Here is a 25,909-nt window from a genome sequence, read left to right as displayed (position 1 = left end):
AGTGTAAGAGTCCAGTCCATAGTGGATCTAACATAATAGTGTGAGAGTCCAGTCCATAGTGGATCTAACATAATAGTGTGAGAGTCCAGTCCATAGTGGATCTAACATAATAGTGTGAGAGTCCAGTCCATAGTGGATCTAATATAATAGTGTGAGAGTCTAGTCCATAGTGGATCTAACATAATAGTGTGAGAATCCAGTCCATAGTGGAGCTAACATAATAGTGTGAGAGTCCAGTCCATAGTGGATCTAACATAATAGTGTGAGAGTCCAGTCCATAGTGGATCTAACATAATAGTGAGAGTCCAGTCCATAGTGGATCTAACATAATAGTGTGAGAATCCAGTCCATAGTGGATCTAACATAATAGTGTAAGAGTCCAGTCCATAGTGGATCTAACATAATAGTGTGAGAGTCCAGTCCATAGTGGATCTAACATAATACTGTGAGAGTCCAGTCCATAGTGGATCTAACATAATAGTGTGAGAGTCCAGTCCATAGTGGATCTAACATAATAGTGTGAGAGTCCAGTCCATAGTGGATCTAACATAATAGTGTGAGAGTCCAGTCCATAGTGGATCTAATATAATAGTGTGAGAGTCCAGTCCATAGTGGATCTAATATAATAGTGTGAGAGTCCAGTCCATAGTGGATCTAACATAATAATGTGAGAGTCCAGTCCATAGTGGATCTAACATAATAGTGTGAGAGTCCAGTCCATAGTGGATCTAACATGATAGTGTGAGAGTCCAGTCCATAGTGGATCTAACATAATAGTGAGAGTCCAGTCCATAGTGGATCTAACATAATAGTGTGAGAGTTCAGTCCATAGTGGATCTAACATAATAGTGTGACAGTCCAGTCCATAGTGGATCTAACATAATATAATAGTTTTTTTTTTTTTTTAATCTTATTTTTTTTGTCATAAAAAAATACAATCATGTGTGCTTACGGACTGTATCCCTGCAGACTGTATTGATATATATTGATATATAATGTAGGAACCAGAATATTAATAACAGAAAGAAACAACCCTTTTGTGTGAATGAGTGTGAATGGGGGAGGGAGATTTTTTGGGTTGGTGCACTAATTGAAAATGTATCTTGTGTTTTATGGTGATTTAATTTAAAAAAAAACAAAAAAACCCGATACCAATATTTTCCGATATTACATTTTAAGGCATTTATCGTCCGATAATATCGGCAGGTCGATATTATCGAACATCTCTAGTCAGTAACATATGTTTGTCTTAACTTCTGTGCAGCACTTTGTGAAACTATTGTTTTTTTTTAAATGTGCTATATAAATGAAGTGGATTGGCTTTTTTTTTTTTTTTTTTTTTTTTAAATCTACGGTTTTTGGACCGTACCAGGTGTCAGTCTAAATGAGTGTCTTCCATTTTGCAAAGGGTTGGCTTCTGCCGTGCGCGCGCTTGAGCTGTGGCGCGCGCGCACGCGGAGGTGAAGAGCAAGGGGACGCGGCGTCAACGCGCAGCTCCGTGGAAACTTGTCCGGGGGAAAGTTTAACACGCGTCTCGCCATGTCCGTCTAGCCTTTTCTACAACATATTCCGCGTCAACAACTCGATGTCCGACGAGGGGGTGGAAAGCGAGCGTCGCTCGCAGCCTCCTTCGCCACCTTCGTGTCTCCCCGGAGGTTCGCCGTCGTGTCGGCGGCCCCTGGACCTCTTCTCCTCGGCCTCGCCGCTCCTGGAGGACACGGAGCCGCCGTACCTCGCCTCCCCGGACTGCCTCCACTCGTCCCCGGATAAGAGAGGACGGGGGGACTCCCCTGGCGCCACGCCGCCAAAGTTCCGCCACTCCGCCGGGGACTCTCCGGTGAGTTGGCGCCAGCGTGCGCACCTCGACGTGGTGTGCGACCGCTACGATGAGCCGCTGCCGGCCTGGAAGGGACGCAGCCCGGAGAGCGCCGGCAGCCTTCAGCACCGCGGACAGAGGGTGGAGCGAGCCTCCGAGTCCCCGGGCTGTGGGAACCACCATGCGGATGAGCACGTCGACCCCGACGACAACTCGGACACCCGGCAGGCGTGAGTCCCGTTTGTTGAATCAATAATCACAACTTTTATCTTTCACTAAACCAACATGGTAGTTTTACAAATGTGAACAGAATGAAACTATAGCTAATATTATGTCTCATTTAGTTGAATGAGAATAATACCATAATTAGTGAAGTATGTATTTATATAGCGCTTTTCTCTAGTTACTCAAAGTGCTTTGCATAATGAAACCCAATATCTAAGTTACATTTAAACTAGGGATGTCCGATAATGTCTTTTTGCCGATATTCCGATATTGTCCAACTCTTTAATTACCGCTACCGATATCAACCGATATATGCAGTCCTGGAATTAACACATTATTATGCCTAATTTGGACAACCAGGTATGGTGAAGATAAGGTACTTAAAAAAAAAAAAAAAAGATAAAATAAGATCCATCCATCCATCCATTTTCTACCGCTTATTCCCTTTTGGGGTCGCGGGGGGCGCTGGAGCCTATCTCAGCTAAAATAAATTAAAAACATTTCCTTGAATAAAAAAAAGTAAAATAATATAAAAACAGTTACATAGAAACTAGTAATGAATGAAAATGAGTAAAATTAAGTGTTAAAGGTTAGTACTATTAGTGGACCAGCAGCACGCACAATCATGTGTGCTTACGGACTGTATCACTTGCAGACTGTATTGATATATAAATTAATACTGTAATGATAAATGACACAATATGTTACTGCATATGTCAGTAATAGGGATGTCCGATAATGGCTTTTTGCCGATATGCAATATTCCGATATTGTCCAACTCTTTAATTACCGATACCGATATCAACCGATACCGATATATACAGTCGTGGAATTTACACATTATGCCTAATTTGGACAACCAGGTATGGTGAAGATAAGGTCCTTTTTAAAAAAATTAATAAAATAAAATAAGATAAATAAATTAAAAACATTTTCTTGAATAAAAAAGAAAGTAAAACAATATAAAAATAGTTACATAGAAACTAGTAATTAATGAAAATGAGTAAAATTAACTGTTAAAGGTTAGTACTATTAGTGGACCAGCAGCATGCACAATCATGTGTGCTTATCCCTTGCAGACTGTATTGATTTATATTGATATATAATGTAGGAACCAGAATATTAATAACAGAAAGAAACAACCCTTTTGTGTGAATGAGTGTGAATGGGGAAGGGAGTTTTTTTGGGCTGGTGCACTAATTGTAAGTGTATCTTGTGTTTTTATGTTGATTTAATTAAAAAAAAAACCAAAAAAACCCTAAAAAAAACGATACCGATAATAAAAAACCGATACCGATCATTTCCGATATTACATTTTAACGCATTTATCGGACATCCCTAATTTAAACCAGTGTGGCTGGCACCGGGATCAGGTGGGTAAAGTGTAAGGGTGTGGGAAAAAATCGATTCGAATTCGAATCGCGATTCTCACGTTGTGCGATTCAGAATCGATTTTCATTTTTAAAAAATCTATTTTTTAAATTTTAATTGTAATTTTTTTAATTTTTTTAATATTTTTTTAATTTAATTTAATTTTTTTAATTAATCAATTCAACAAAACAATACACAGCAGTACCATAACAATGCAATCCAATTCCAAAACCAAACCCGACCCAGCAACACTCAGAGCTGCAATAAACAGAACAATTAGTTACAATTTCAACATAGCAGTGATAAAAAATCCCTCATTGACATTATCATTAGACATTTATTAAACAAATTTAAAAAGAACAATAGTGTCACAGTGGCTTACACTTGCATCACATCTCATAAGCTTGACAACACACTGTGTCCAATATTTTCACAAAGATAAAATAAGTCCTATTTTTGGTTCATTTAATAGTTAAAACAAATGTCCATTATTGCAATCAGTTGATAAAACATTGTCCTTTACAATTGTAAAAGCTTTTTACAAAAATCTACTCCTCTGCTTGCATGTCAGCAGACTGGGGTAGATCCTGCTGAAATCCTATGTATTGAATGAACAGAGAATCCTTTTGAATCGGGAAAAAAAAATCGTTTTTGAATCGAGAATGGTGTTGAATTGAAAAAAAAAAATCGATTTTGAATCGAATCGTGACCCCCAAGAATCGATATTGAATCGAATCGTGGGACACCCAAAGATTCACAGTAAAGTGTCTTGCCCAAGGACACAACGGCAGTGGCTAGGATGGCGGATTAGGATTGAACCTGGAACCCTTAAATTGCTGGCACGGCCACTCTACCAACTGAGCTATACCGGTAATTACATCACTACAAACTATTAGTATGTACACAATGCAAGACATCTAAAATGTTTTGTTTGTCACATTGATACTAAACTTTCAATTGTGCATGAATGTTTTGGAACAAAGCATTTTGCAATAGGGCGGCACGGCGAGACAGGGGTTAGTGCGTGTGCCTCACAATACGAAGGTCCTGGGTTCGATCCTGGGCTTGGGATGTTTTATAAACATGTTTTATATTCTAGTTTCTTCGAAATAGCCACCCTTTGCTCCGATTACTGCTTTGCACACTCTTGGCATTCTCTCGATGAGCTTCAAACACACCTCCATCCATCCATTTTCTAACGCTTGTCCCGTTCGGGGTCGTGGGGGGTGCTGGAGCCTATCTCAGCTAGATTCGGGCGGAAGGCGGTGTACACCTTGGACAACACAGATAGACAGACCACATTCACACTCACGTTCCCACACTAGGGCCAATTTAGTGTTGCCAATCAACCTATCCCCAGGTGCATGTTTTTGGAGGTGGGAACCCACGCAATCACGGGGAGAACATGCAAATTCCATACAGAAAGATCCCGAGCACAGGATCGAACCCAGTACCTTCGTTTTGTGAGGCAGACGCACTAACCCCTATGCCACCGTGCTGCCCTCAAGCACACCTGTGAAGTGAAAAACCATTTCAGGTGACCAACCCTTTGCAAAATGGAAGACACTCATTCAGACTGACACCTGGCACGGTCCAAAAACTGTAGTTTTAAAACATAAATCGGTGTGATATAAAATGCCAACCAGGGGTTAGTCGTATAGTCACATTGTGCAGGGTTCTTTTAATTATGCAAAACATTTTACTGAATTTCAAAATAAATAATTTTGTCTCAAAGGGACTACCGAAAACTATCTAAAGTAAAATTAGTTTAACATCTGAAATGTAGGGCAGCACGGTGGTATAGGGGTTAGTGCATGTGCCTCACAACACGAAGGTCCTGGGTTCAATCCTGGGCTCGGGATGTTTCTGTGTGGAGTTTGCATGTTCTCCCCGTGACTGCGTGGGTTCCCTCCGGGTACTCCGGCTTCCTCCCACCTCCAAAGACTTGCACCTGGGGATAGGCCCCTCCCACCTCCAAAGACATGCACCTGGGGATAGGCCCCTCCCACCTCCAAAGACATGCACCTGGGGATAGGTTGATTGGCAACACTAAATTGGCCCTAGTGTGGGAATGTGAGTGTGAATGTTGTCTGTCTATCTGTGTTGGCCCTGCGATGAGGTGGAAACTTGTCCAGGGTGTACCCCGCCTTCCACCCAAATGTAGCTGAGATAGGCTCCAGCCCCCCAAAAGGGACAAGCGAGAGAACATGGATGGATGGATGTTGCGGTTAATAGTATTCTATTTTTATTTATCGTTATTTATATTTTCTGAATATATTGTGATAATTTTCATCAGTCAACTCATTGGTGTTAATTTTCAATCTATCAAGATTTAAAAAAACCCCCATCAAATTCAAATGACAGGATGTTATTTATGTAGTTTGATCATTTTCCTCGACTGATGTACTATCATATATTTTGTACATATGTAGCATCCTATACAAAGATAGAAATAATTGCTATTGCGACATCTAGTGGACACATTTAGAACAGATTTTTCTTTCATTAAAAAATTTCAGGTAAATTTTTAAACTATGCAAACTCATCCCGCGGGCCGGATAAAACCTGTTCGTGGGCCTGATCCGGCCCTCGGGCCGTACGTTTGACACAATGCAAGAAATACCTTCTCAGTGGCCTAGTGGTTAGAGCATACTTGCCAACCTTGAGACCTCCGATTTCGGGAGGTGGGGGCGGGGGCGTGGTCGGGGGTGGGGTGGGGGGCGTGATTGGGGGCGTGGTTAAGATATATATATATATATAAGAAATACTTGACTTTCAGTGAATTCTAGCTATATATATATATATATATATATATATATATATATATATATATATATATATATATATATATAAAATACTTGAATTTCAGTGTTCATTTATTTACACATATACACACACATAACACTCATCTACTCATTGTTGAGTTAAGGGTTGAATTGTCCATCCTTGTTCTATTTTCTGTCACTATTTCAGAACACATACATTATACAAATATACATTGTAAAATCAATAAGAAAACGGGAGCTCTAATTTGGGAGTCTGAATTAGGATCAGAAGTTCCTATATAAACATTGCGCACTCACGTCGCCTTTTTGTATTGATTACTGCAGCTGTGCACTGGATTCATTCACAAATACAAACTACAACTCACAAACACTTTAGAGTTAGGCTCCACCATCAGAATGTGTACTTAAACTTATAAATATCACATGGATATTATTCAGTGAGTTGATTCACCAAAACTAACCTGTTATACAGGAGGAAAAAGCACACAGGACGTTTCAATTGTTCACAGACTGGTCGCTCTCATCAGAATGACAAGACACTTCCGGTCTGCAGGTGATCGCATTCAATTGGGAAGAAACGCCCTACTGCCCCCTACTGACCAATGTGAATACTGATAAATGTGTAATGACAGCTCCAAAAACGAATTCAAACCACAAAATAAAATAAATAAATCAACACAAAAATGTGACACATTATGGGTGGGTCACATATGCATGTACAGTAGATGGCAGTATTGTCCTGTTTAAAAGTGTCACAACATTGCTGTTTACGGCAGACGAACTGCTTTACGGTAGACTGTTGTTGTGTGTTGTCAACATGTCACTCAGGTACGCATGGAGCTGGAGGGGGCGTGGCCTCCAGCTCCCCCTGAATTTCGGGAGTTTTTCGGGAGAAAATTTGTCCCGGGAGGTTTTCGGGAGAGGCACTGAATTTCGGGAGTCTCCCGGAAAATCCGGGAGGTTTGGCAAATATGGGTTAGAGTGTCCGCCCTGAGATCGGTAGGTTGTGAGTTCAAACCCCGGCCGAGTCATACCAAAGACTATAAAAATGGGACCCATTACCTCCCTGCTTGGCACTCAGCATCAAGGGTTGGAATTGGGGGTTAAATCACCAAAAATGATTCCTGGGCGCGGCCACTGCTGCTGCCCACTGCTCACCTCCCAGGGGGTGATCAAGGGTGATGGGTCAAATGCAGAGAATAATTTCGCCATGCATGTTTTTGAATGAAGCATTTTGCAATATTTTGTTATCAACTTCCAAGATCAGCTTCTCCACTCATAGTGTGCACCAGTAATTGCATTAATAGATTGGACACTGGTGCTTTTTTTGATCCAAAGTGCTTCTGCAATTATTGAATAGTGCAAATTTATGTTCAATGGGCCACTTTGGAGTCCCCCCCCCCATGCACTCGTACCTAAAGTGAACATACATGACCCTGTCACTTTGTGTACAGTATGCACAGAATGCATCTAATTGGCCTGCGTGGGTTTTTATTGAATTAGTGCGCCTTTTACCTTTTGTTATTTTCCCACTCCGGCCTTCTTGATTTGATTCCACTGCATTGATGCTTGAAAAACAGCCACCATTGACTGTCTCCTATATGCTTAACCTATTCATCCGCCGTGAAAAGCAACAATGGGTGGAGTCTCGTGCATCCACAGGCGGAGGCAAATTGGACATGAATGGTGACACTTAATGGATATTCATGCTACCCAGGCGACTCGGTGAGGACAATCAGATATTGAGAGTGGCAGGCTCCACTGCCGAGTCTTTGATCTGCTCTGGTCTGCTGCTTTTATACACCGGCGTACAGCTTGATAGGCCTTGGAAGAAGCACAGATGCTTAAAACTCCGTAGGCTTAACGGCAGTATAGTCTGACGTGTGTGTCAGTGTGTGTGTGTGAACATGCCTGTTTCTCATTACCAGTGAAACACCATGACCGACCCACCTTTTAGATCCTTCAAATCCATTTTTTCATGTCTATATAGAAACCTCCTCCATCTTCTGTCTTCAAGAATATGATTTCAGACCTCGTTGCACCCCTTTATCTTTGTTCTGCAGTTAGTATGCAAATTGCTGAATCCTACAGCTTTGAAACATGATACCTGAGGAGAGGCCTGAAACGCTCAACTTTTTCATATCATCCATCCATCTTCTTCCGCTTATCCAAGGTTGGATCGTAGGGGCAGCAGCCTAAGCAGGGAAGCTCAGACTTTACCTCTCCCCAGCCACTTCGTCCAGCACTTCCCGGGGGATCCCGAGGCGTTCCCAGGCCAGCCGGGAGACATAGTCTTCCCAACGTGTCCTGGGTCTTCCCCGTGGCCTCCTACCGGTCCTAGGGAGGCGTTCAGGTGGCATCCTGACCAGATGCCCGAACCACCACAACTGGCTCCTCTCCATGTGGAGGAGCAGGGGCTTTACTTTGAGCTCCTACTGGATGGCATAGCTTCTCACCATATCTCTAAGGGAGACTCCCGCCACCCGGCGGAGGAAACTCATTTGGGCCGCTTGTACCCGTGATCTTGTCCTTTCGGTCATAACCCAAAGCTCATGACCATAGGTGAGGATGGGAACGTAGATCGACCGGTAAATTGAGAGCTTTGCCTTCAGGCTCAGCTTCTTCTTCACTACAACGGATCGATACAGCGTCCGCATGATTGAAGACGCCGCACCGATCTGCCTGTCGATCTCACGATCCACTCTTCCCTCACTCGTGAACAAGACTCCGAGGTACTTGAACTCCTCCACTTGGGGCAGGGTCTCCTCCCCAACCCGGAGATGGCACTCCACCCTTTTACGGGCGAGAACCATGGACTCGGACTTGGAGGTGCTGATTCTCATCCCAGTCGCTTCACACTCTGCTGCGAACCGATCCAGCGAGAGCTGAAGATCCTGGCCAGATGAAGCCATCAGGACCACATCATCTGCAAAAAGCAGAGACCTAATCCTGCAGCCACCAAACCGGATCCCCTCAACGCCCTGACTGCGCCTAGAAATTCTGTCCATAAAAGTTATGGGATGTGCGGTATTGGATTTTCAAGCCAATGCCGAAAACTTCCTGCTTCTCACTTTCTAACCTAACCTAACCTATCCCATAACCCCGGAGGGTCGTTGGGGCACCACAGACGATCTGTTGACCAGCTCTCTCCATCCCTCTCTGTCCTCAGCAGCTCTCATTGCCTCAGTGAGTTTCAGGTGAGTCCATTCTCCGATGTTATCTTCCCATCTTTTCTTTTGTTTCCCTCGTCTCCTGCCACCTTGTACGGTGCCTTGCAGGATGTTTTTTGCAAGGCCTGAGGATCTGGTGATGTGTCCGTACCACCTCAGTTTCCGCTTTATGACCGTGGTGAGCAGGTCATCATGTGGGCCGATGGCTTGCCTGATCTTTCGCCGGACGTCTTCGTTTGTGACATGTTGGGTGTAGGAGATACCCATGAGTCTTCTGTAGCATCTCACTTTCTAACTTATTTATTATTGTAACTTTGATTAGGCCTGGGACAATAGCAAATTTTACCTACTAGTTATTGATTATTATTGCCATAATTTTTTTAGACCAAATTAACGTATTTTCTGGACCACAAGGTGCACTGGATTATAAATTGCACTGCAGATGAGCGGGTCTATTCAGGTCTTTTTCATACAAAAGGCGCACCGGATAAAAGGCGCATTAAAGGGGTCATATGTTTATTTTTTTCTAAATGTAAAATACTTCCCTGTGGTCTACATAACATGTAATGGTGGTTCTTTGGTAAAAATGTTGCATAGATGATGTTTTACAGATCATCTTTAAGCCGTTTTCTGACAGTCGCTTCAGGATGCGCCATTTTGTGGGCGGTCTTATTTACGTGGCTCACCTTCGACAGCGTCTTCTCCCCGTCATCTTTGTTGTAGCGGTGTAGCGTGCAAGGACGGGAGTGGAAGAAGTGTCAAAAGATGGAGCTACCTGTTTTAATGACATTCAGAATTAACTTCAATCAATAACGGAGCAGCATTTCCTCATCCGCAAACAACTTCAAGGCCGGAAATGTGTCCCGGGAAAAACGTCCGACCGGAACTCTCTAATAACTAAAGTTCCTTGGGTGAATAATGTAAACTCACTACACCGGTATATTTTAGCGCTTTCATGGCGAGTTTACTGACTGATATAAATAGAACTTTACACTACTTTATATTAGAAATGGCAACAGCGGAGGATGAATGTCCCACAACAAGAAGATAGAGAAAAAGAAGAAGCTTATCGACTACGGCATCGGCACAGACTACAGTGGCAGACATGCGCAAATTTTCAGGACTAATGCAGATCTCAAATACAGATCAGAAGGTAAGAAAAGTTGGTTTTGCATTATATTGTGAAACAAAACACCAGATAATATGTCTGCTAATGGATGCGATTTTGCAGTCCTTATACACACACCATAGTAATACTTGTATCTCTGACTACGGTAGCCGTAATGGGCCGACAATCCATCAAGCGGTGCAGCTTCAAAGTCATACTAAAACATTTTGACAGATTTTTGAGCACCGTGTGTAATGCTCTTTATTTTCAATGGAACATTTAAAGTTTTGGTGTCGTTTACTGGTGTCATATTGCAGTTTTCACGTATCTCTTATGTGTGACTGCCATCTACTGGTCACAGCATGTACCAAATAAAATAGCTTCGAGGTCGGTAAGCACAACCAGAATTAAGGCGCACTGTCGATTTTTGAGAAAATAAAGATTTTAAGTGCGCCTTATAGTCCGAAAAATACGGTAACCACTAATGTGATGATTTTACATAATAAAATTGCATTTACAGTATGTCCTTTCAAATATAATATACTTGTATTTCTCGTTTGTTTTAACATTGTAATTGTAATTTAAACGTTTAAATCGCCAAATGTTAGATGAAACAAACAAATAATAACAATAAAATATACTTTTTCTGTTAGCAACATATTGCACTTGAATAAAAAATCACAACCAAAAGCAATACAATATGTTAGGAAGGGGTGGGAGGCCCTCAAATATACGCAACCAAAACAATAAATAAAATAGCTAAAGAAAGTATTGACAAATAATGGTGCCCTACAATATTAATCATATAGGCAGAGGTAGAATTTTACATTACTTAATTGACAATCAAGTCAGGACATTTTTAAACAAAGGTGCAAAGTAGGGTTGTATGGTATACCGGTACTGGTATAGTATTGCGATACTAATGAATCAAAAACGGTACTATACTCTGTTTGAAAAGTACCGGTTCGCTATATAATTTTTTTATCGGCATGACGGCGCGTCGTCGTCACGTCGTGACATTGCTGATTTACAAGCAGAGGAGCATGTTCGGCAGCGCACACACACGGAGTACTTACAAGCAGACACAGACACAGACACGATAGTTTGATTGGCAACACTAAATTGGCCCTAGTGTGTGAATGTGAGTGTGAATGTTGTCTTTCCATCTGTGTTGGCCCTGCGATAAGGTAGCGACTTGTCCGGGGTGTACGCTGCCTTCCGCCTGAGCGCAGCTGGGATAGGCTCCAGCCCCCCACGCCCCCGAGAGGGACAAGTGGTAGAAAACAGATGGATGAATGGATGACATCTTTCTTTGGCCTGATAATTACCTGTTCCCTATTTATTGTGCACCCTTAACTTTTACTGATTGTACTCATTTCCTTACCTCAAACACTATGACTCAAAGCACTAAACATATTCATACCCACCTACATTTTTTAAAACCATGCTGTACATTATTTATTAAGGAAAGTGTCAAAATGGGTCTTACTACCTATATTTCCAATCAAATGTAGATCGTTCTTTTTTGGCATTTACTCGATCCACCCTTAGTCAACGTTTGGTAGAAATGTGTTATTTAGTTACAAGTTATTAATTCCTTGCGTCACTACAAAATTTGACATAAAATGTGTTCGAAAGTCTATTTCCTACTTTGTCAAAGTTTCAAACTAAACAGGAAGAAACAAACAATACATATAAGCAGGGCTCGAATTTAACCACGGCAACTGCCGCGACTGCCCTCGTCATTTGCCATAATGCCATAAAAAATTGACAAACATTGGCGGCAAGAACATGCCGTGACCACCCTTGATTTTTTACTTGTTAATGGACGAGGGGTGTAACAGTAAACGGTATAACGATAATTTGCGATAAAATAGTAAGTAACACCGTCTAATTTTTTAATTACCAAAAAAACTTAATTTATTAATGAATTTTAGGCAACATGAAGTCAGGCGCATGCCTACTAGCGTCGTTTGGCTTGATAATCATGGCGAACTAACAACACTGCTGTGTTTAGATGGAGACAGGTGTGGACAATATTGGAGACACTTTGTCCCCATACTAAATAGATAGATAGTACTTTATTGATTCCTTCAGGAGAGTTCCCTCAGGAAAATTATACAGTGAAGGAGAAAACTATTTGATGTTGCTTTTATTTTCTCAATACAGCGTCCATCAGCTGCTGTGACTGAGAGTTAATAAGGTGAGGAAACATGCAGCAGGCGATGTGTCGTGAACGTTGTCACAACTTGTTTATAAAGTCTTTACCATATTTTTCGGACTATAAGTCGCAGTTTTTTTCATAGTTTGGCCGGGGGTGCGACTTATACTCAGGAGCGACTTATGTGTGAAATTATTAACACATTATCGTAAAATATCAAATAATATTATTTAGCTGGTAAAACGTATAGCATGTTCTATATGTTATAGTTATTTGAATGACTCTTACCATAATATGTTACGTTAACATACCAGTTGGTTATTTATGCCTCATATAACGTACACTTATTCAGTCTGTTGTTCACTATTCTTGATTTATTTTAAATTGCCTTTCAAATGTCTATTCTTGGTGTTGGCTTTTATCAAATACATTTCCCCCCAAAATGCGACTTATACTCCAGTGCGACTTATATATGTTTTTTTCCTTCTTTATTATGCATTTTCGGCCGGTGCGATTTATACTCCGGAGCGACTTATAGTCCGAAAAATACGGTAGTTTGTGTACTGGTATGTTCACTCGTCCTTTATTTAACTGCAAAATGTATCAGTGTTCAAATAACATCAATACTAGCTAAAATGTTTTGTCATCTCATCGAATTGAACGCAGGCTGCTACTCAGTGGCCTAGTGGTTAGAGTGTCCGCCCTGAGATCGGTAGGTTGTGAGTTCAAACCCCGGCCGAGTCATACCAAAGACTATAAAAAAATGGGACCCATTACCTCCCTGCTTGGCACTCAGCATCAAGGGTTGGAATTGGGGGTTAAATCACCAAAATGATTCCCGGGCGCGGCAACCGCTGCTGCCCACTGCTCCCCTCACCTCCCAGGGGGTGATCAAGGGTGATGGGTCAAATGCAGAGAATAATCTCGCCACACCTAGTGTGTGTGTGACAATCATTGGTACTTTAACTTTAACTTTTAAGATTGTGTATTCGATTTGTGAGGTGTCACTCCTCTTTATTTTTGTTGGCCAAACTTTTGTACTGATAGGAGGCGTTGGAGAAGAACAAAGCTTGTGTTATTTGACTTTATCTTCATTAGCCAAACTGCTTTGTGTTTTATTTTGATATCAAAAAGTAAACATCAGTTTTTTTTACATTACTTGTGTTTTTGTCATGTCACAAAGGTATTACTTCAAAAACCGTTCATGTGACATAGCACGTTGTTAATGTGTTATTGTGTGTAGTTAATTCCTATACGACATATTTCTACTCAAACTCTTAATGGCTCTGTCCCGATACAGCATCTACATTTACATAAAAATGTGCATGACTATAAATAATAATACATTTAAAAAAAAACTCCCTCTATAAAAATGTAAAAATAGAGATAAAGGCATCATATAATGACAAAAAGCTGACAAGTTGATAATGTTGGCCTTGGTGCCCTAAAATATGAGCCCTCTTTTAAGGCAACACTTGCCTTGACCTTAAAAGGTAAAAATTCGAGGCCTGTATAAGTATTGATATTACCCTGGTCTATGTGGAAAAACTGTCCAACCCACAACATCAAGATATAGAAACAAGCATTGAACGGAAGAATAATTAAATAATGTACATTGACTTGGAGGTCAGCTGTTACTAGCCTAGAATGTATCGTAGTACTCGCACGTGGACTCTTTGGTTTGCAATTCCAGCCTCTGCAGGTGAATAGAATCCCTCGAGCTCTTCATAAAAAGTGAATGACGGCGATTGATCTTTCCAACTCTAATGAAACTGATTATGCGTCCTTGAGGAGTTCTATATTCAATATCTCTAGTGTCTTATACAGAACAAAACCAGTGTATTGACACTGTCAGAGACCATCACAAACATACAGTTCTAATGTTAAGGATCCATAGCACTGTAGGCATATCTCACTTTTTTGTCCACAGTAAAGATATTATTTTGTGTCTCACTTACACACAAAACGATGAAAACTATCTGCATGACTCTTATTCTGATAGCATTTGGCAAGAATCAGTCCAATGGATAGTGGAAGAAAAAATACAATAATCTAACAGTAACGTTATCTTAGTGCAGGGGTCGGCAACCCAACATGTTGAAAGAGCCAAATTGAACGTAAAAAATCTGTCTGGACCCACAAAAAATTAAAAGCCTTATATAAGTGTCATAATGAAGGCAACACATGATGTAAGTGTCTATATATGCTATATTAGCCTACTATCAAAATGACTTAAAGTCTTATATAAGTGTCATAATGAAGGCAACACATGATGTAAGTGTCTATATATGCTATATTAGCCTACTATCAAAATGACTTTTAAAGTCTTATATAAGTGTCATAATGAAGGCAACACATGATGTAAGTGTCTATATATGCTATATTAGCCTACTATCAAAATGACTTTTAAAGTCTTATATACGTGTTATAATGAAGGCAACACATGATGTAAGTGTCTATATTAGTTATATTAGCCTACTATCAAAATGACTTTAAAATTCTTGTATACCGCATTTTTCAGAGTATAAGTCGCACCGGGGTATAAGTCGCACCTGCCGAAAATGCATAATAAAAAAGGAAAAAAACATATATAAGTCGCACTGGAGCCCGGCCAAACTATGAAAAAAACTGCGACTTATAGTCCGAAAAATCCGGTAAGTGTTATAATGAAGGCAACACATGATGTAAGTGTCTATATTAGCTGTATTTGCCTACTATCAAAATGACTTTAAAAGTCTTATATAAGTGTTAAAATGAAGGCAACACATGATGTAAGTGTCTATATTAGCTATATTAGCCTACTATCAAAATGACTTTAAAAGTCTTATATAAGTGTTATAATGAAGGCAACACATGATGTAAGTGTCTATATTAGTTATATTAGCCTACTATCAAAATGACTTTAAAATTCTTATATAAGTGTTATAATGCAGGCAACACATGATGTAAGTGTCTATATTAGCTATATTGGCCTACTATCAAAATTACTTTAAAAGTCTTATATAAGTGTTATGGTGAAGGCAACACATGATGTAAGTGTCTGTATTAGCTGTATTAGCCTACTATCAAAATTACTTTAAAATTCTTATATAAGTGTTATAATGAAGGCAACACATGATGTAAGTGTCTATATTAGCTGTATTAGCCTACTGTCAAAATTACTTTAAAAGTCTTATATAAGTGTTATAATGAAGGCAACACATGATGTAAGTGTCTATATTAGCTATATTAGCCTACTATCAAAATTACTTTAAAAGTCTTATATAAGTGTTATAATGAAGGCAACACATGATGTAAGTGTCTATATTAGCCTTCTATCAAAATGACTTTAAAAGTCTTATATAAGTGTTATAATGAAGGCAACACATGATGTAAGTGTCTATATTAGCTATATTAGCCTACTATCAAAATTACTTTAAAAGTCTTATATAAGTGTTATAATGAAGGCAACACATAATGTAAGTGTCTATATTTGTTATATTAGCCTACTATCAAAATTACTTTAAAAGTCTTATATAAGTGTTATGATGAAGGCAACACATGATGTAAGTGTCTATATTAGCTGTATTAGCCTACTATCAAAATTACTTTAAAAGTCTTATATAAGTGTTATAATGAAGGCAACACATGATGTAAGTGTCTATATTAGCCATATTAGCCTACTATCAAAATTACTTTAAAAGTCTTATATAAGTGTTATAATGAAGGCAACATATGATGCAAGTGTCTATATTAGCCTTCTATCAAAATGACTTTAAAAGTCTTATATAAGTGTTATAATGACGGCAACACATGATGTAAGTGTCTACATTAGCTGTATTAGCCTACTATCAAAATGACTTTAAAAGTCTTATATAAGTGTTATAATGAAGGCAACACATGATGTAAGTGTCTATATTAGCTATATTAGCCTACTATCAAAATGACTTTAAAAGTCTTATATAAGTGTTATAATGAAGGCAACACATGATGTGTCTATATTAGTTATATTAGCCTACTATCAAAATTACTTTAAAAGTCTTATATAAGTGTTATGATGAAGGCAGCACATGATGTAAGTGTCTATATTAGTTGTATTAGCCTACTATCAAAATGGCTTTAAAATTCTTATATAAGTGTTATAATGAAGGCAACACATGATGCAAGTGTCTATATTAGCTGTATTAGCCTACTATCACAATTACTTTAAAAGTCTTATATAAGTGTTATAATGAAGGCAACACATGATGTAAGTGTTTATATTAGCTAAATTAGCCTACTATCAAAATGACTTTAAAAGTCTTATATAAGTGTTATAATGAAGGCAACACATGATGTAAGTGTCTATATTAGCTATATTAGCCTACTATCAAAATGACTTTAAAAGTCTTATAAGTGTTATTATGAAGGCAACACATGATGTAAGTGTCTGTATTAGCTATATTAGCCTACTATCAAAATTACTTTAAAAGTCTTATGTAAGTGTTATAATGAAGACAACGCATGATGTAAGTGTCTATATTAGTTATATTAGCCTACTATCAAAATGACTTTAAAAGTCTTATATAAGTGTTATAATGAAGGCAACACATGGTGTAAGTGTCTATATTAGCTATATTAGCCTACTATCAAAATGACTTTAAAAGTCTTATATAAGTGTTATAATGAAGGCAACACATGGTGTAAGTGTCTATATTAGCTATATTAGCCTACTATCAAAATGACTTTAAAAGTATTATATAAGTGTTATAATGAAGGCAACGCATGATGTAAGTGTCTATATTAGCTATATTAGCCTACTATCAAATTGACTATGTTTCGCAGCTGACTCAAATCTTCGTAGACTGAAATGTAATATTTATTCGACACATTTTTGCAACATTGTAAAATATTAGTAAAACGGAGGCTTCTCCGAGGGTGAGATAACTCCTGGAAGTTATTAAGTATTCAGGAGAGTTGAGTTACACTCTGTGTCCACTTTTCTCTTATTTTTGACAGAGACATTTCCAAGTTACTGGCTTCGAATGGCCAAAGGTATAGATGTGTGTGTCCAAATTAATGGATTTATTGCAATCTTTGCAAGCTGGGTAACGTTTGCTGTGGTCTGGAACGACATGGTACACAAACAACTATAGGAAATGCAGCCAATATTACATACAGATAATGTGTCATGAGACATGCAAATATAAATTAAATACACAGAGGACATAAGTAAAGGAAATTAAATGAGCTCAAATATACCTACAAACGAGGCATAATGATGCTAGCCTGAATAGCATGTTAGCATTGATTAGCTTGCAGTCATGCAAGTCAATAACATCAACAAAGCATTCACACAGCATAAAATGTTTGGTGGACAAAATGAAACAAAAAAGCATGAAACACGTCTTTCTGTGGCAGCGTCGGGGAAAGTTGTACATGTAAACAAACTATGGTGAGTTCAGATACCGCCGAAATAAGTGGGACAAAACGGCGCTTGCCAAATACTCTCATCTGTGAAGCATGTTTATTACAAACAGTGGGATTAGGAAGGTTTGTTTCATGTTTGTCCTCCTACAGAAACCATATTAAAACAAAAAATATATTGTTTCTCCCATCTTTTTCCATTTTCATACATTTGTGTAAAGCAGGGGTGTTCATTACGTCGATCGCGATCTACCGGTTGATCGTGGAGGGTGTGGCGGTCGATCACCAGCCAGGCATTAAAAAAATAGTCCTAAAAATGAGCGATCATAAATCTTCACTATGACGTCACTTTCGTCACTTGATTGACATTCACGGCACCCGAGGGTCTTCTGAGATGACGCTGGCTGCTGCCAGCTCATTAAAATTACCGACAGGAAGGCGAGAAACACTTTATTTCAACAGACTCTGGCGCCGTACCTGTCGTCAAAACTCCAAAGACCGACTGCACAGTTGCACAATAAAAGCTCTGCTTCATCCTGCCTGCGCTACCAAAATAAGAGTCTCAGAAAGCTGGCGTGCACAAGCTAGCAAGCTACGGAGTTTGCCGACAATGTATTTCTTGTAAAGTGTATACAAAGGAGTACGGAAGCTGGATAAATAAGATGCCAAAAACCAACCACTTTCATGTGGTATTGGACAGAAGGAGGACTTTTTTTCTCCTCCATTCGAAAATGCGCACGTTATCATCACCACTGTCTGATTCCAATCAATGCAAGTCATCACAATCAGGTAATACACCAACTTATATTCTTGTCTTCATGAAAGAAAGGAATCTATATGTTAAACATGCTTGTATTATCTTTAACCACCTTTAACTTGTTAACAATATTAACTATATGTGTTAAACATGCTTGTATTATCTTTAACCACCTTTAAGTTGTTAACAATATTAACTATATGTGTTAAACATGCTTGTTTTATCTTTAACCACCTTTAAGTTGTTAACAATATTAACTATATGTGTTAAACATGCTTGCATTATCATTAAACACCTTTAACTTGTTAACAATATTAACTATATGTATTAAACATGCTTGTATTATCATTAAACACCTTTAATTTTTTAACAATATTAATTATGTGTTAAACATACTTGTATTATCATTAAACACCTTTAATGTATTAACAATATTAACTATATGTGTTAAACATGCTTGTATTATCTTTAACCACCTTTAAGTTGTTAACAATATTAACTATATGTGTTAAACATGCTTGTATTATCTTTAACCACCTTTAAGATGTTAACAATATTAACTATATGTGTTAAACATGCTTGTTTTATCTTTAACCACCTTTAAGTTGTTAACAATATTAACTATATGTGTTAAACATGCTTGCATTATCTTTAAACACCTTTAACTTGTTAACAATATTAACTATATGTATTAAACATGCTTGTATTATCATTAAACACCTTTAATTTTTTAACAATATTAACTATATGTGTTAAACATGCTTGCATTATCATTAAACACCTTTAATTTGTTAACAAAAACATATATTTCATAAATAAGTAAATATAAATTATATATATGAATGAGGTAGATCCCCATGACTTGATCAATTGAAAAGTAGCTCGCCTGCAGAAAAAGTGTGAGCACCCCTGGTGTAAAGGCTCCAGGGAGTCACTAGGGCGGCGCTAAAGAGCCGCATGCGGGTTGCCGACCCCCCGTCTTAGTGGGATAGCAAAAAGACCTGTGTGCAATCCTCCGTATATACGCTGCTGTGGCCTTTAAAAATAACATTTTAAAATATCAAACAGGTGTGCCACGATGTTCTAATACCTATTTAGTGGCGTACACGTATTATATGACATTTATTCATTGTCATGTATTTCCAATTCTGTGTTAGAAAGAGGCAAGTCAATTTATTTCTACAACTTTCAATAAAAGTGACACACACTCCCACACAGACTAGCTCAGAGGTCGGCAACCCAAAATGTTGAAAGAGCAATATTGGACCAAAAATACAAAAAAAAATCTGTCTGGAGCCGTAAAAAATGAAAAGCCGTCTTATAATGAAGGCAACACATGATGTAAGTGTCTATATTAGCTATAATAGCCTACTATCAAAATGACTATGTGTCACAGGCTGAAGCAAACCTTCGTTGACAGAAATGTTGAAATTTAATATTTATTCTACACATTTTTACAACATTAGAAACCATTAGTAAATCAGAGGCTACTTAGAAGGTGAGATAACTCCAAAGGTATAGATGTGTGTGTCCAAGTTAAAGGAAACGGCATGCCGTCTTCCTTAAATGAATTTATTACAATCTTTGGCAAACTGGGTAACGTTTGCTGTGGTCTGGAACAACATGGCACACAAACATCTATTTGAAATGCAGCCAATATTGCATACAGATAATGTGTCGTGAGACATACAAAACTAAATTAATTACAAAGAGGATAAAAGTAAAATAAATTAAATGAGCTCAAATATACCTACAAATGAGGCATAATGATGCAATATGTACATACAGCTAGGCTAACTAGCCTGATTAGCACTCCAACAAGTCAATAACATCAACAAAGCTCACGTTTGTGCATTCACGCACAGCATGAAAGTTTTGGTGGACAAAATGATACCAATAAGTTTGTGCATTCACGCACAGCATGAAAGTTTTGGTGGACAAAATGATACCAATAAGTTTGTGCATTCACACACAGCATGAAAGTTTTGGTGGACAAAATGATACCAATACGTTTGTGCATTCACACACAGCATGAACGTTTTGGTGGACAAAATGAGACAAAGGAGTGGAAGATTTTACATGTAAACAAACATCACAATCCACACTATGGTGAGTTCAAGAACCGCCGAAATTAGTAGCACAAAACGATGTTCACCAAATACTCTCATCAGTGAAGCATACACACAAGTAGGGATGTCCCGATCCGATATTTGGATCGGATCGGCTGCCGATATTTACCAAAAATTGCGTATCGGCAAGGCATGGGAAAATGCCGATCCAGATCCAGTTTAAAAAAAATCTCCGGTCCGTGTTTTCCAACGCACCGATTTAAATAATACATTCCACTTTTCTGCTGCTCCGTAATTTCCGTTCCGCATTTTCCAGCACACCTTCAACACATCCACAATTCTCACGCAGTTGCTTTTAGCTGCTGGCATTACACGACAGGCTCTTCTCACTCTTTTCTGTGTCTCCCTCTCACAGACAGTAAGCGCACCTAATTACACACGTCACATACTGTCACGTCATACGTCACATACTGTCACGTTATACGTCACATACTGTCACGTCATACGTCACATACTGTCACGTCATACGTCACATACGTATACGTCCTCCCCGAGCAGAGAGGTAGCAGCATGGCTAACATTAGCTGTGATGCTAGCGCAGCCGTGTGACCAACGCTCCCTCTAAGGTGTGCGCTTGTGCAATTGCGCACTGTTTAAGCGTCCTCTGCGCATAGCAAATCTATGCCACGCACAAAATCTAATTAAAAAATAAGCGCATAACAATTTTCGACACACGGACACGACAGAGAAAGCAATTTTCGTCATCATTGTTCTAATATTGTGACGTCTGTCGAGACGCTTATCTCCATTCGGTGCCACACGTCCACACCATCAAAATGCAGAGGCAAAAAATGTCCACATCAACACCGTATGAAAAAATGAGTGATTTTTTTAGTTGTGATTTCCTTCTCTGCATGAAAGTTTAAAAGTAGCATATATTAATGCAGTATGAAGAAGAATGTTTTAATGTAGACATGCAAGCCTTGAAAGAACATTTTGAAAATCAAGACTACATTTCCTGCAAATGGGTGCATTTCTACCCTATATTTTAACTTTAGATTTATGCTCATATCAAACTCTTTTGGCTGTCTTTTTGACACTTACATCCGGCGCCCCCCCCACACCCTGGATTATAAATAATGTAAATAATTCAATGTGATTATCTTGTGTGATGACTGTATTATGATGATAGCATATATCTGATAGTATATATCTGTATCATGAATCAATTTAATAAGTGGACCCCGACTTAAACAAGTTGAAAAACTTATTCGGGTGTTACCATTTAGTGGTCAATTGTACGGAATATGTACTTCACTGTGCAACCTACTAATAAAAGTCTCAAGCAATCAATCTAAACACATAGAATCATCATACTGCTGTGATTATATGCATCAAGTGTTCATTCAAGGCTAAGGCAAAATATCGAGATATATATTGTGTATCGCAATATGGCTTTAAAATAACGCAATTTAAAAAAAAGGCCATATCGCCCAGCCCTAGTTCAATGATGCCATTTCTGTTTGTCATGTATAATTTTGTCTATTTTGTGTTTATCCTTGAATAAACAGGTCAGTTTCTTGTTACCAACCATTGTGTATTATTCAAACTACCCTAATTCAGCTGGCTAGTTGTTATCAAGAGTACTAAAACCCTTTTCAACATGATTCTGACAACTAAGTCGGCTAAATAACTTTAAACTTTAATACATGCTCGGATAGGCCAGTATCGGTCAGTATCGGTATCGGTCAGTATCGGTATCGGATCGGAAATGCAAAAACAATATCGGTATCGGATCGGAAGTGCAAAAACCTGGATCGGGACATCCCTACACACAAGCATATTAAACAGTGGGTTTTCTAACAAATGGGAATGTTTGTGTCATGTTTGTCCTCAAACGAAAACTATACTAAAACAAAAAAATGATTTTGCCCAAATCTTATTCCATTTTCAATCCTTTTTTAAAATAAAAATTCAGGGAGCCACTAGGGCGGCGCTAAAGAGCCGCATGTGGCTCGAGAGCTGACTCCCGGACTAGCTCATCCTGAGGTCCTGTATGACAATATTTCTACCATGCACATTTTTCAACCTCGTTGGAGACAAATTAGAGCACATTTTTGTTGTACGGGACATTTATTTTTCTTACCTTCTTCACACAAATAAGGAATACGAGCGAGAGACCCTGACAGAAATATCTTCGTATTTCAAATTAAAGTGGCAATGTAAAAAGTAGCCTAACAAGCTCACCTCCAACATACTGCAATCTGTCTGCGGAGCAAAGGACCTGCACCCAATCCCTTTTTTACTGCAGAGTTCATTACCTGCCAGTCATGGGTTACTTCCTCCTTCTGCACAGCCTTTATGGTGTGCCTCTGTTGCGGCGTATTTTTCAGTTAGTTCTCTCTGTCTCCACGCTCACATCCGTTCTGTAGTTTGAACCATTGTCTTCTGGAACATATATCATTGGGGAAATGAGGGTTTCATCCCTGGCCTCTTTAACCCTGTAAAACCCAAATATAGAAAAGCCTAAAAAAAAAATATTTGACCTTTCAGATGTTGTTGTAGGAGGCATTTGATGCAGAAATTGAAGAGTTAAAAAAAAATGTTTATGTATGTTTTTAGAGAAATGTTGTAATATTGCAACATTGGGCTTTGATGGGAGCAGAATTGCTGGATTTGTACTCACGTTGTCTGAACTAAGGGTTCATTTGCAGGGTCGATTGCTTGCTTAGCCCCATAACGGTATATACCATTAATAATAATCACACATTAGTTATATTTTTATGAAGTCATTTATTACAAATACAAACCCCGTTTCCATATGAGTTGGGGAATTGTGTTAGATGTAAATATAAACGGAATACAATGATTTGCAAATCATTTTCAACCCATATTCAGTTGAATGCACTACAAAGACAACATATTTGATGTTCAAACACATAAACTTTTTTTTTTTTTTTTTGCAAATAATAATTAACTTAGATGTTCATGGCTGCAACACGTGTCAAAGTAGTTGGGAAAAGGCATGTTCACCACTGTGTTACATGGCCTTTCCTTTTAACAACACTCAGTAAACATTTGGGAACTGAGGAGACACATTTTTTAAGCTTCTTAGGTGGAATTCTTTCCCATTCTTGCTTGATGTACAGCTTAAGTTGTTCAACAGTCCGGGGGTCTCTGTTGTGGTATTTTAGGCTTCATAATGCGCCACACATTTTCAATGGGAGACAGGTCTGGACTACAGGCAGGCCAGTCTAGTACCCGCACTCTTTTACTATGAAGCCACGTTGATGTAACACGTGGCTTGGCATTGTCTTGCTGAAATAAGAAGGGGCGTCCATGGTAACGTTGCTTGGATGGTAACATATGTTGCTCCGAAACCTGTATGTACCTTTCAGGCATTAATGGCGTCTTCACAGATGTGTAAGTTACCCATGTCTTGGGCACTAATACACTCCCATACCATCACAGATGCTGGCTTTTCAACTTTGCGCCTATAATAATCCGGATGGTTCTTTTCTTCTTTGGTCCGGAGGACACGACGTCCACAGTTTCCAAAAACAATTTGAAATGTGGACTCGTCAGACCACAGAACACTTTTCCACCTTGTATCAGTCCATCTTAGATGAGCTCAGGCCCAGCGAAGCCGACGGGTGTTGTTGATAAACGGTTTTCGCCTTGCATAGGAGAGTTTTAACTTGCATTTACAGATGTAGCGACCAACTGTAGTTACTGACAGTGGATTTCTGAAGTGTTCCTGAGCCCATGTGGTGATATCCTTTACACACTGATGTCGCTTGTTGATGCATTACAGCCTGAGGGATCGAACGTCACGGGCTTAGCTGCATACGTGCAGTAATTTCTCCAGAATCTCTGAACCCTTTGATGATATTATGGACCGTAGATGGTGAAATCCCTAAATTCCTTGCAATAGCTGGTTGAGAAAGGTTTTTCTTAAACTGTTCAACTATTTGCTCACGCATTTGTTGACAAAGTGGTGACACTCGCCCCATCCTTGTTTGTGAATGACTGCGCAATCTACTTTTATACCCAATCATGGCACCCACCTGTTCCCAATTTGCCTGTTCACCTGTAGGATGTTCCAAATAAGTGTTTGATGAGCATTCCTCAACTTTATCAGTATTTATTGCCACCTTTCCCAACTTCTTTGTCACGTGTTGCTGGCATCAAATTCTAAAGTTAATGATTATTTGCAAAAAAAAAAAAAGTTTATCAGTTTGAACATCAAATATGTTGTCTTTGTAGCATATTCAACTGAATATGGGTTGAAAAGGATTTGCAAATCATTGTATTCCGTTTATATTTACATCTAACACAATTTCCCAACTCATATGGAAACGGGGTGAAAACCGTTTATCAACAACACCCAGAAACGCCGTCGGCTTCGCTGGGCCTGAGCTCATCTAAGATGGACTGATACAAAGTGGAAAAGTGTTCTGTGGTCTGACGAGTCCACATTTCAAATTGTTTTTGGAAACTGTGGACGTCGTGTCCTCCGGACCAAAGAGGAAAAGAACCTTCCGGATTGCTATAGGCGCAAAGTGTAAAAGCCAGCATCTGTGATGGTATGGGGGTGTATTAGTGCCCAAGACATGGGTAACTTACACATCTGTGAAGGCACCATTAATGCTGAAAGGTACATACAGGTTATGGAGCAACATATGTTGCCATCCAAGCAACGTTGCCATGGACGCCCCTGCTTATTTCAGCAAGACAATGCCAAGCCACGTGTTACATCAACGTGGCTTCATAGTAAAAGAGTGCGGGTACTAGACTGGCCTGCCTGTAGTCCAGACCTGTCTCCCATTGAAAATGTGTGGCGCATTATGAAGCCTAAAATAGCACAACGGAGACCCCCGGACTGTTGAACAACTTAAGCTGTACATCAAGCAAGAATGGGAAAGAATTCCACCTGAGAAGCTTCAAAAATGTGTCTCGTCAGTTCCCAAACGTTTACTGAGTATTGTTAAAGGGAAAGGCCATGTAACACAGTGGTGAACATGCCCTTTCCCAACTACTTTGGCACGTGTTGCAGCCATG

At 39.1% G+C, this 25,909-nt stretch overlaps 1 protein-coding gene across 1 annotated transcript in view; it reads left to right on the top strand.

Moving 5' to 3' along the window:
• The first annotated feature begins 1,526 nt into the window (after nt 1-1,526).
• The window catches only part of trpc7b (transient receptor potential cation channel, subfamily C, member 7b), a 210,705-nt gene continuing 186,322 nt past the window's right edge, over nt 1,527-25,909 (top strand). The window contains exon 1 of the mRNA XM_061930380.2: nt 1,527-2,046. Within this exon, the coding sequence (XP_061786364.2) occupies nt 1,586-2,046 (461 nt within the window). The 5' untranslated portion in view covers nt 1,527-1,585. The remainder of the gene's footprint in view (nt 2,047-25,909) is intronic.

Source organism: Nerophis lumbriciformis, linkage group LG36, assembly GCF_033978685.3.
Source record: "Nerophis lumbriciformis linkage group LG36, RoL_Nlum_v2.1, whole genome shotgun sequence".
In the NCBI taxonomy this organism is placed as follows: Eukaryota; Metazoa; Chordata; class Actinopteri; order Syngnathiformes; family Syngnathidae; genus Nerophis; species Nerophis lumbriciformis.
Note: the sequence above shows the minus strand (reverse complement) of the source record. Positions and strands in the feature narration are given on the sequence as shown.